The sequence below is a fragment of the Monocercomonoides exilis genome (assembly GCF_001643675.1).
Source record: "Monocercomonoides exilis strain PA203 chromosome Unknown scaffold20-1493094, whole genome shotgun sequence".
Taxonomy (NCBI): Eukaryota; Preaxostyla; order Oxymonadida; family Polymastigidae; genus Monocercomonoides; species Monocercomonoides exilis.
This window is the reverse complement of record NW_027150565.1, coordinates 317,899-330,904: the sequence shown is the minus strand read 5'-3', so window position 1 is coordinate 330,904 and position 13,006 is coordinate 317,899. Positions and strand designations below refer to the sequence as shown.

Below are 13,006 nucleotides of genomic sequence, written 5' to 3'. Positions count from 1 at the left end.
TGTTTCGCAATAATTGCAACACGTGTCATTTTTCCTCTGATACTTAAATTTTTCGAATCGTTGTTTCTCGTCGTGATAGAATTAAAAAAAAGAAAAAAAAATTCTCCGTTTCATTCAAATTTGAGTTTAATAATTGATTGTTCGCAAAAAAATAATAAATATTTTATTCACTTATTCATTCAACAGCTGTTTGTGAACAGAATCATTTGGCACAGAATTGAAAAAAAGGCTCAATCTGAAGGAAAGATCAAAAAGAATTTTGACTCACATATTCTAATATAATAAGTGATTTAATCAGTGCTACACCTGAATCGAAAAATTTGATGAATGCAAATACAGAATATTCAATGATTAGTTGCTGTTGAGTTTCAGAAACAAATGGAGCAATGGAATGAACATCATTTATTCGGTTTTATGGAAGAGATTTTATTCAACCATTTTTTGGGGTTAATGCAATATGTCATTCAAATTAAATTAATGTGTTAGTGAAAAGCTCAAACTGTCATCGAATAAGAAATTATATTTTGTTTTTGAATGTCATTTTATTACTTAAATTTTATTTACCATTTTGTTTGAAAAATGATTCCAGAACAAAGCAAGAATTCTCATATTGAAAATGGGTGATTATTTTTGAAATCATAACTTTTTTCGGCGTGTTGATTACATGAAAAAACATTGTCATTCACTGAATAATTGTCATTCAAATTTTAAATATTTATTTATCGTTTCAAAAGCTGAAGGTTGACTAGAAAAAATTGAAAAGGCATCACAAAATAGCTCGTTCACTTTTCAGTGTTCATTTATAAATATTCATAATAAAAATTCAAACCGAAAATTTTGAAAGAAAAAATATGATTTCAAAAATAATCACACAAATGATGTTTTCTTTTTCAAGAAGAACTGTCAAATGAAGTTTTCGACAAAAAATGTGGAAGGAGCTCACAATTGTTCACTAACTTCTGTGCTTTTTCACACAGAATACCTAAATATGGTTAATTCTTCTGTTTGTTTAAACATCAAAGATGCCTCAATGAGTTATCTTTTTATCAAGCAAATGATTTGATTTGTTGATACTATTCAGATGTATAACTTCCGCACAACAATATCCAAACAATCATTGAGAAACAAACAAGATATGAATTCTTTCCAATTATTTTCGTCTATTCTCAAATAAACAATATCGAATAAAACTCAATTGGTATCCAGTTCTCCAAATAACTTACGAATAACTCATTTATTTCATATCTTCTTGATTCGTCTGAGAATTCTTTATTTGCTTTCTCAAACGCTTTCATTTCTTAAGTCCTTTCCAAGTCTTTGTTTCACAGAACAGCCCTTTGAAAACACGTATTGAATTCATTTAAATCATCGCAAAAACACTTCTATCATTTCTTAACTTCAATTCAATGAAAATTTTTCAAAAAATTATTATTAACCTAACAAAAAATAATGCTCAGTTGACATTTGACAAAAACGAAAATTGGTAAGTTATCATGTGAAGAAATAGTGTTGGCCAGCACTTCAATGACTGGTATAAAATTGCTTATCAATGCATAATTGACTTTCTGAGAAATTATGAAATAAGATTGAAAAGCAGTTTATCTATTTTATTTGAAAAATGAAACATTTCATTATAATCGCTTTATTATTGACCACCTTGATAAAACAATTGAATTTTTTTTTCGAAAAAGAAAAATATTTTATAAATGTGTGACAAGGGTTGAATTTTCAAAACTCTTATCTTCTGAAGAATATCCAATCGAATTCTTCAGGCTATATCAATTAAAAATATATCGCACTGTCGTTCCTTTGTCAAAAAAAATAAAAATAAATTAGTAAATAAATTTGAATCTTTTGTGTAATTCATCAGTTTTATAAAATTCATTTAACAACGTCATGATAAAGAATAGGAACTGAATAGAATTCACAACTTATTAAATCTCTTTCAAAAATTCTTGTCACAAGGAAAATTCTTTTTTAAAAATTACCAAGAAACTGTAAATTCAACAAAAAGTAACCTTTTCAAATTTGTTAATGATCATTGTTTTAATTTCTTTATGTTCAGATTTGTCCTGATTAAAAATTGCAAGTATATTCCAGACTATTAAACATTTTGACAGAAAATTGTGGTTTGCACTTAACAAACGCTTGTATTCAACGATGAAATGGAAATGTCATTTGTCGTCCAGTTTCAACTCCGGATAATTCAGCCAGATGAATAAAAAATAACTTTTGATCAGCTGCAATTCTATGATTTAAGACGAAAAACAAAACTTCGTAATATTTTTTAAAATTGAAAAAAGCAAAAAATGAAATAAAAAAAGCTAAAAAATAAAGAGATAAAAATGATAAAAAAACTTTTTGTTTAAATTCTTTTCCAAATACAGAATGAGATCACAATAAATTTTTAATTCATCATTGAAAGATTCATTATTTAAGTTTTAGTGATTGGAAATTCCAAATAGTCAAAGCACAAATAATTTTTCATTATTGTGAATTTCTTTAACCTGGAATTATGTATTCTATTCCTAAAAATTCAAGAAACTTTTTTTGAAATCATATATAAAAAAAACTTAAAGTTTAATAAAGTACATTTGTTTTGAATATTTGTTAATGAACGCAGAATTATTTTTACTACGCAAAAAATCATCTTTATCTTTCATTTTCTTCAAACATAGGTTTTTGATTCAAATGATATGCATTTCTCATTTCAATGAAAAATGCATTTTCTTTCACAACGAATTAACGTAATAATCAACGAATGTGATAATGTTATGTTTTCAAAAATAAATACTCATTATTATAATTTATTATTAAACAATTATGAATCGAGTATTATTGAAGTGTGAAAAAATTTGATTATAACACAATATTTGAATTTTAAAGATTATGTAATATTATGTTTAGGATAATATGTCACGTTGTTCTCAAGTAATAAACATTTTCTGTTTTATTGTTGAAACATGAATATTTCGAATATAAAAAAATCAATATCCTATCAGCCCATTCAAAAAAAATAGTTTTGTTGTCAAGGATTTGTTAAAACACGAATGATGTGAATAAATAAAGATGAGTGAAAGAAATTATTTTCTGATTATTCTTGCTCATATAATGAATGATCAGCCCAGTCACTAACTTTTAAAGAATCATCAAAAGTTGTTTCATCTTCAGTTTCTATTTCAGGAACGTTTTCTTCATCATCTTCTTCTTCATTATTTTCCTTCTCTTCTTTTAAAAATTTATTGGTTTATATCAACAAATGATTGCTCTCTTGTCTTGTTAAAAATAAATGAGTATATATAAAATCGTCAATAAATTTTTCTCTAATAGTGTGCATAATTTTATCTTGACCTCAAAATTTTATCTCAATCCTGTTTTTTTGAAACTTATTTTTGCTTTTTTGATTTGTGAAAAGGCTTTAAACAAAAACAAAATAAATAGACTTTCTGATATTTTTGTTTTACAGAATTCTGTTCAAAAATTTTTTGAAATTTTAATGTTCACAAAAATATTAATAATTTTTATTATTTTTGGACCCAGATCAAAGACTTGCTGGCTTTGAAGCGAATATTTCATACCGAACGTTTTAAGCCACAGCATCACAATTCAACATTCCTATATTATTATTTTTACTTGTTTTTAACTTTTTCAATTTTATTTTTGTCCTTTTTTTCTCATTTCACTGTTTTTGCTTAAAACACAATTTTCGGAACAAATATGAATTTGTGGAAATTTTTAAGCACATAAAAAATTAAAATAAAGTGTCATTTATTGTATACTTTTGTTTAATTTTGAAATGAAAATAAATTGAACGAGAATTTGAAGCGAAATGAAAAAACATGGCTAATTTTTTTTGAAAAGTTCCTTTTGTTTACTTTTCTAATAGAATAAAAATTTCAAATTTCGATCAATTTTCTGTTCCCACTCACGAAACTTCACTGAAATGGAAACAGAACCTTTGCAATGTTATCATATCACTTTGAGAAAAGTTACATAAGTGGGAACAGAAATTTGATCGAAATATGAAATTTTTATTCTATTAGAAAATTGAACAAAAGGAACTTTTCAAATAAAATTAGCCACATATGAAAAATTTGATCTGAAAATTGTTCGTCATATACAAATATTTTGTTGTTTTTTCTTTGAGATATTATTTCATTTCAAATTTGTTTTTATTTCATTTCATTAAATTTCAAAACAAATGGATGCATGTCTCTGAAATCGTGTTTTTTTTGAATAATGTGTGAAATGAGAAAAATTGTTAAAAAAACTAGTTGAGAAAGTTAAAACAAGTTCAACTTATAAGAAAGAGCGATTTATTATGATATGAAAGCTGAAAACTTCTTATAAAAAATATTCGCTGGAATAGCAGCAAGTCAATGATCAAAACATAAAATTATTATTATCATCGATCTTTTCGAAAAAACATGAAATATTGAAAAAAAAATACAGAATAAGGAAAATAAAACATTTCAAACATTTCTGGTTATTTTTTTATTTATCGCAGGCTTGTGTAAAGCTAAAAGCATGACAAAAAAGAAAAAGGTCTTGATAAAGAAAAAAGGTCAAGAAAAAATTATAGCCCTACCATTTTTTTGCATTTCACAACGTTACTGACTCCAAATTCCTTCTATCATATTCATCATATTTTTGCTTTCTGGATCTCGAAAGTCACACTTATGTCAAACAGTTTTATGTGCATACCCTATCTCTTCTAGAGAGGAATATGCATTCCATTCATCGTTATGTATTGTCGTTCCAGGCAAAATATTGGCTTTGATGAAAGGAATTAGTGGTTTTTTTTTTCTTGTTTGGGATACGAACGATGAAAAATTTTCCTTGTTTTTCTTCAGCATTTCTTTGAACTGCTCCAAACAACCAAATTTGCTTTTTCAAATGAAATTTGTGAAATTACGTTTTATGCAAAAATACATCGTTAATTTCTATAAATGAATGAAATTAGACTACCAAGTGGTTCAAATGAATTCACTGCTATTTTGGACATGGAAGCTGCAGCCAAAAAAAAAAAAAAAAAAAAAAAAAAAAAAAAAAAAAAAAAAAAAAAAAAAAAAAACCTTCAGAATTTCAATGAATTCTAAGAAGAGGAGAGGTTTGTGTTATTAATAATTTAATCCATTTATATAACAAAATTTGCATGAATTTGTTTAATCTCGCTTTTTGGTTTTCAATGAATAAACCTGAAAGCAAACTAATTGTTCTGTCACATCTGTTGCATCTCCATCGTCTTGAGTTAGGATTTCTTTTATATAAAGACATTTCTCTTCTGCATTGTCTGCACTCTTTGTATTTTGCATCCAAAACATCCCTTTGAAATTAATTCCATGTGTCATCAGCGCTGTGGAACATCTTGTTTCGATGATGTATTTGCATTTCATGATCTTCCATTTCCATTGAAAACAGTTGTTATTTTGAAAAAATGTTGATAAAAAAAATGAGATCTTTCCCACAAAATAAAAAAAAATTATCGGTTTTTTTTAATTATAAAAAGTTTTTTCACAAAATCATTCGGAAAAAATTCAAATGCTTGAACATATTTATTAATGGTTTTAATTGGATATTTAAGGCTGAATAATGTGCAATTACAATTTATTTGCTGTTCCCTTCCTTGGATTTACAGTCTAAACCGGATATAATCACATCGGTTTTTGCACAACTTTTTGTGACTATATCCGATTGTGATTATACACGATGATGCTTTACACAGAAAAAATTAAAAATTAAATTTTGAAAAAATTAATTTTGGGTCAAATTTTTTATTTTTGAAAATTCTTCATTAAAACGCATTTTTAATTTTCGAAAACAATTTTGATAACAAGTACACATTATTTAGACATATCAAAACACATTTTTGAAAACGCGAAAAATTGAAATTTTTGATCAAAAAATCGATTTTTCATAGAAAAAGTCACCCATTATACTAAAAAATGTGATTAAATATTTTCAGCCTTGTGATTTTGTGCGATGGGAAATGAATGAAAAAAGGCCAAAAATGTCGGTGCAAGGAAAAATGTGACTATTAACGAATGCGATTGTATTCGATTGGATTGTATTCGGTTTTGACTGAAATCATAAAAAGTCGTGCAAACCCGATGTGATTATATCCGGTTTTGACTGCATATATTTAAAAAAAGAAAACGATTTAACAGGTGCTGTTCAAGCATAAATTGAATCTGTTTCAATCAAAATTGTGAAAATCTCATTTATGAATGATTACAAAAAGTTGTGAAATTCTTCCAAGCAAGCTTTTCTCATCTTCGTTTAAAAAGACCGAGAGAGAGAGAAATAGAATATTAAGCAAAACAGATAAGAAAAAGAATTTTTTTTGAAAGAAAACATATTAGAATTTCAAACTTGGGTGATTATATTTGAAATCATAAGTTTTTTCGGTGCGTTGTTTTTTTAAAGATAGTTTTTTTAATTATATTTTTTTTGTCAGATATTCTGAATTCAAAAGAGAAAAATGATGACAACTGTTTTTCAAAACAAATGTTTCAGCTAAATAATACACAATTATTTTTTTAAATTAGCCTTTTTGTTTTTCAATGTTCATTTAGGGGAAAATTCGGACTTTCAAGCTTTTTTTGCACTAAGCGCAAAAATATTGTTTTGCTCAAAATTATATAAATTTTAATCAAATTTCAAAATCTGTTATTTTTTTTAAAAAATGCGGAAGCAAACATCATTGCAATAATTACGAAATGTTTTGTGACTTCACTCATAATTCAAAAGTTGTTCTCATTTCCAATGTATTTTTTGATAGCAAAAAATATTCATCCATGGAACATTATTTGTCAATGAAAATGTCTGAAGTTAAATATTTTGCCCCATTTAAAAATACTTGAGAGAAATGTTCGAACCGTAATTTTTTCTGTGAAAAAAAATGAAAAAAAAAAATCACCCACTTTAATCCAGTTGGTGCACCGAATTCATTTTTCTGTTTCTTCGAAGCTATTCACATTTGAATTATGAAATTTGGTAATGAAATATAATTTTACAAAATATTGCAAACCAACAAGTGTCTCCAGCTCTTCTGATGAAATTGGGGTGCGATGCTTTTCCTTGAGAGATTGAATTCCATGCAACATCGTAAGCCGTTCAACACGCTCAATATTTTTATCAGAAAAACTATTTAAATAATTTCTGATGTCTCTATCAAGATATAATACTCTTTCCATTATTCTTGTTGATCACAATGCCATTGTATAAGTTTTGAAATTTTAAAAATGAAAGTCTTGGGGAAGAAATATATTTTTGAAAATAGAAGTTGCTTTCAGCAAATGTAATTTAAAAATTTCAAACACAAATGGAAAAAAAAAAAAAAAAAAAAATGTTTTTGTTGAGGATTTGATTTTTGTTTGTATTTTCTCGAATTGATAACATCACGCTCTTATGATTAATATCACAAAACGAAAGGATACAACATAAAATATAAACAATTTGTAATCAAAAGGGTAGGAAAAAGCCTAAAAATATGTTCGAAAATAACAATTGAACAATAAAGCATTAAAATATATCTATGGGAAAGTATGCTTTTGAAAAATAATTATTATCAATCATCAAAACAAAGAAATTTTAAAAACAATCCAATTTGACCAAATGTATGATGTCTGGCCAAAGAACTTTATAACGAAAAATATACTTCCCATTGAGACAATCAGCTCATAAAATAATGATAAGATGCTATTCAACTCTGAGGGGGGGAAAAAATATTTTTTAAAAAAAAAAACTCTGTCCAGAAAAAAAGGAAATGAAAAAATAAAATCAAATCAAAAAAAATAAAATAAAATAAAATAAAATAAAATATGAATAAAAAAAGAAAAAGATATTTTAACAAATCTCAAAACATGAAAATCCTTTTATTATTAAAGCTTTATTGGAACTCCTCCATCAGCAGGATAACTTTGTTCTGTAAGCTTCACATTTAGGTAGTCATCCTTTTTTGCCTTTTTGGATTTCTTTCCTTTAACAACGCATATAGCAATTACAGCTATAACTACAAGCACAGCCAGGACACAGCCAATTACAATGCCTGCAATTGCTCCAGAAGATAATTTCTTTGGCTTATCTTCTTCTTTTGGGAGTGGAGGCATCACTGGATATTTCACACATTTTTCGTTTCTGTTTCTGTAATATCCATTCGCACAGCGAGCAAACGCACATTCACTTGTAAACTTTCCTTGTTTGCATGGATTTCCATAAACCGCATTTGCATCTTCACTGGGAACAGTGCAAGATGTGTTCACTTTCACCTGCCAGTCATAGCACACATCAAAATACTTCTTCACTTTTTCCAAAAGAGTCAAGTATCCTTTTTCATCTCTTGCTTCCTCAATGTTGGGGTAGTATGGATATACCACATCTGGCTTCACTATCTTGAACTCAAGCTGTTGATCTTCTGTCTTCCAGTCAAATGAATAGCCAGTCAACATTGCAAAACTCAAGTCAGTGTTTTGTCGAGGGAACTTTGAAGGCCAGCCTGCACTTGAACTGACTTCTTTCTTCAGTTCTTCGATAGACGAAGAACGAATAACGTTTCCAGCTGCAAACGATGCAATATCATAATCAATTTCTTTGCGTGTCAATTGCCCTCCAATTCCGATAACTTTTGCCATCTGTGCCTCTTTCACATGCTTCAAGAATTGAGAGCATGTTGAACCGCATTCACCATCAGTAATGAACATCAAATCATTTGGATCAAACAGATTCTTGCCATAAAGTGACGATGGAATAGTAGATCCAACGAATTCATACAAATATCTGTCAGAATTGAGTGAATACGAACCACTCCATGTTTGGCTGCGTTCTTTGCCTCCAACAATTGTCTTCTTTGTTGTAGTCGGCAGCGCCAGCACATCGTCAACAACGTCCAATGTTTCATAGTCTGTGTACACCACAAGCTTTTTATCTGCCATTATTGAAGCAATATAATCTGATGCATTCCCTCTCACAAAGTTGTAGCGTGGGTTTATGGGGAAAGTTTCTGGGAATAAGAAATGATACAACTGTGCTCCCAGATAAATAATTCCACCTCCGTTATTTCGCACATCGATGACCATTTTGTAATTGTTGTTTTTCACTTCACTAACAACATCAGCAAAGACCTTCAAGAACTTTACCATGTCTTCGTCGGAAGAAGGACTAAAGCTCATAATGTGGCAATATCCAAGCTTCCACTCAGGAATGGTAACACCATGAATAATTCCTGGAAGCGTTCCTATTTCTTTCACACGAACTGCATTCGTCATGCGTGAAAGCCTCGCTTTCGATTCTTCGGCCTTTTTTTGATTTTCATCATTCATGATTTTCCTTATTGTCTGGATCGCTGGGGGAAGCAGTTGATCCAATGATTTGTGCAAAATTCGATCCTTCATAAGCATCTCGCGAAGAGGCTTGTTTCCCATGAACTTCTCATATGCTTTCACAAACTTTGTATCATTCGCATATTTTTCTCTTATTTCTTTGATCTTTATCTCATTTTGTTTCGCCAGCTGCTCTTTGCTCATTTTCGTAAATGACTCATACTCTTCAATAAGTTTTGCATCCGCCTTTCTTGATGATTGGAGCATTCGATTATTCAAAAGAGAACTCTCTTCTTTGGTTGTTTGATGCTCGTTTTCATTATTTGCTGAATGTTTATCCAATTTGCAATAGTCATCGTACAACAAAGTTGATCCAGAAATCTCAGCAGTTGACAGACCATACCAATACAAAGGAATCGTTTCTGTTCCGCCGTCCGCTGTTTTCAGTGTAACATTCACGCTTCCATCCACAATTTTATTGTATGTTGGTGAACGCACAGCAAACATTTGATCCAATCCATAATTCAAACGCGCAGCTGGCGTTCGGGACAATGGAACATTTTCATCGCACCATCGAGCAATAGTAACTTCAGGCTTTTCATTCGCAACCTCATTCAAATCTGTCATTGTGATCTTTGTGACAACTCTGTCTTTAAAGCTCCTTCCCATTTCTTTCGCATAAAAATTAGAGAGCAAAGAAATGTACTCTGTCAACTTCACTGTTATTTCGTTTGGCTTCGAAGGGTCTGGCACTTCAAACTTAAAAGTGTAAGGCAGCGCAAATACAAACGGCTGAGAACATGGATAATTGTAAATCGTATGGGCATCTTTCAGTTTTGCGAAAGCTGTGCCAATTGCATTGTGGAACTCAAGCCCTGATGAATAATCTTCCTTCTCGATTTTGTCCAGTTCGCCAAGAATATCAACTTTATCGTTTTCAAATGGGGCTGGCGGGTTGGCAATTGTATCTCTGTATGCGTAAATGGCCAAAGTATCCCTGATAGTCTTCAAAGTGTTGGCAGCCTCTGTTTTATCATATGGAAGCTGCTTCAAGCAGTCAATCATGACATCAGCTCGCATCGGAGTCATTGGATCGAACATGCAGACAGATGGATCCTCTTGGTATTTTGGACGGCCCATTGATGGACGTTTCTGACATATATTGTCTCTGTTCAAATAGTAGCCACGCTCGCAGCGAGACAACTTGCACTGGTTCTTGTCGAATTTTTTGTTAGAACACGGATTCCCATAAACAGCATTCTTATTATTAGCAGGGATTGGGCATGCATAGTTATCTTTCACTTCCCAATCATAACACTTGTCAAATGATGACTTTACTTTTGTTATTGTGTCTAAAATTCCAGATGGCGTGAAGCCGGTTATCTTATCAGCAAAAATTGGATAGATTTCGTCTGGCTCAATAATTTTAAACTCTGGTTGCTCGTTCAGCGTATTCCAATCAAAGCTAAACGAAGTTGTTAAAGATATTCTGATATTCGTCATCCCTCTTTGCACCTTTCTTGGATACGAAGGAAGGGGCTCGTCGTTTGACATGTTGTTTAACATCCTGTTTTCTCGCATCGATGCGGCTTTGGGACGCACTTGTTCAACATACGATGTATCAATCACATTTCCACTGGCAAATGAGGCAATATCAAATGGAATCCCACTTTCAGAAAGTTTTTCACTGCCAAGTCCCGCAACTTTTCCCAGCTTCTTCTCCTTCATTCGTTTCAAGAACTGAGCACAGGCAGATCCACATGTCCCATCGCTCAAAACTAAAATTTCACTCGGAGCATACAACCTCGCATTTCGATACGCTAATGGAACAGCAGATAACAAACTGTTGACTGCTCTTTCAGAATCCTCCACGTGCTTGTACACCCATTCTTGTGAACGCTCCTTCCCGTCATCTCCTATCACAGTGACTTTTGTCTTTGGCTTTGCCCAGACATCCTTGATTAAATCTTGTGAAACCGGCTCGGTTACAAATTCAAATGGTGGCTGTGAAACTTCGCTTATGTATATTTTGCTGAGTTCAGATGCAACCACCGATCGTGTTGGGAAGATTGGATATTCCTCAGGGAACAACAGCATGAAAAGCCAATCAGACAATATGATGTATCCACCTCCGTTGCCACGCAAATCGATTATGAGCTTGTATCCTTTGGCTCTTGTTTCTACAACGCTTGTGATGATAACCTCCATAAATGAAGCTATTTCTTCATCACTGCTTGGTGCAAATGTTCCAATGGATAAATACCCCAACTTATATGCATCAACCACTGCAGCAAGAACATTTTTGTCTTTCTTCAAAATGGTCAATTTTGGCTCGCCTTCTCCAGCACTATCAAAATCTTCAAATTCACCATTTTTCTTCATTTTTCTCAATTTCTCTTCGATTCTCGCTTTGAACGATTGCTTTTGGTTTCCATTCTTCTGATGCTCATCAGATAGTGCAAATTGTTGGGAAATAATGTCCTTTACTCGAGAAGAAATCTCTTCTTCAATAGGATGTGTTAACTTTTTGGGAATTGGTATGCTATCCGGTTTTCTGATAAATAAATTCTTCAATTCAGGAGATTTCCAGATACTTTCATAAATCTGTTGAAATAATGGATTATCCTTATGCGCTTCCATCACTGCTTGATAATGTTTCTCATCTTCTTCAAAGGATTGCTGCTCAAAGCTATTAGAGTTTGATGTTAAATTATTTTGCACTTTATCCTGAAGCGGGCATTTAGTGTTCAGCATATCATTAACATCTTTAATATCCATAACTGCTGCTCCATAAAAAGGAACATTAACGGTTTGCTCACCATCTGCATTCTTAACTGTAATCTTAACCGCATCATTTGGAATTGGCATTGAATAAGGAGTTCTAATTTCAAAATCTGTATAGGTCAGTGCATAAGCTAATCTTGCAGCTGGTGTTCGTGCTGTCTTCACATATTTATCTGCCCATTTAGCAATTGCCTCTTCGGGTTTCATATTTCCAGATCCATCTAAATCCGGAAGATCAAGTTTAAGGACTTGCTTTCCAGTGATATTTGTCCCACCACTTTCAATAAAATATTGTGTTAAATTTGAAAAAGTGGATTCAGTTACTTTGACAACAATTTCTGATGGTTTTGAAGCATCGGGAACTTCAAAAACAAATCTGAATGGAAATATATATGCGAACAAGCTCGAGCATGGGAAAACGTAATTTGTATGTGCATCTTCAAGATTGTTAAAGGCAGTTGCGATTGCTTGGTGATATTCCAATCCATTGGCATATTCGGTATTTTCAATTTTGCTCAACTCTGCGAGAATATCATAACGTTTATATGGAGCTGGAGGATTAACCATTGTGTCTCGATAAGCATAGCTGTCAATGTAACTTCGCACCGTCTTCATTGTTTCAAGCGTTTCTCCCTCTCCTTTTTTATACTGCAGTTATGTAAAGAATTCACAATAATTTCAAGAATTTTAAAAGAAATTAAAAAAAATTAACAAACTGGTAAATGCTGCAAGCATTTTGCAACACGTTCTTTATCAACTGGCATCATGCTCTTAAATGTGCAATCATCACCGGCCACCAAGGTACAAATCACAATAGCAAAACCTATATAAAGCATTTTCGTTTATTCAAAATCTAAATTCGATCAATCCCATAAGCATTTGAGATCTCCCATAATTATGTA

At 31.2% G+C, this 13,006-nt stretch overlaps 1 protein-coding gene across 1 annotated transcript; it reads right to left on the bottom strand.

Annotated features, from left to right (window-relative positions):
- Positions 1-7,257: 7,257 nt before the first annotated feature.
- Positions 7,258-12,732, bottom strand: MONOS_16490 (uncharacterized protein). Its single transcript, XM_067869399.1, has one exon. It carries the CDS (start codon positions 12,717-12,719, stop codon positions 7,884-7,886), a length of 4,836 nt encoding a protein of 1,611 aa, XP_067728054.1. The 5' UTR covers positions 12,720-12,732; the 3' UTR covers positions 7,258-7,883.
- Between the last annotated feature and the right edge of the window lie 274 nt (positions 12,733-13,006).

Excerpts from the sequence above, each read along its gene's own strand:
- MONOS_16490 (XM_067869399.1), bottom strand. The coding sequence starts at position 12,719 with ATGAAGACGGTGCGAAGTTACATTGACAGCTATGCTTATCGAGACACA.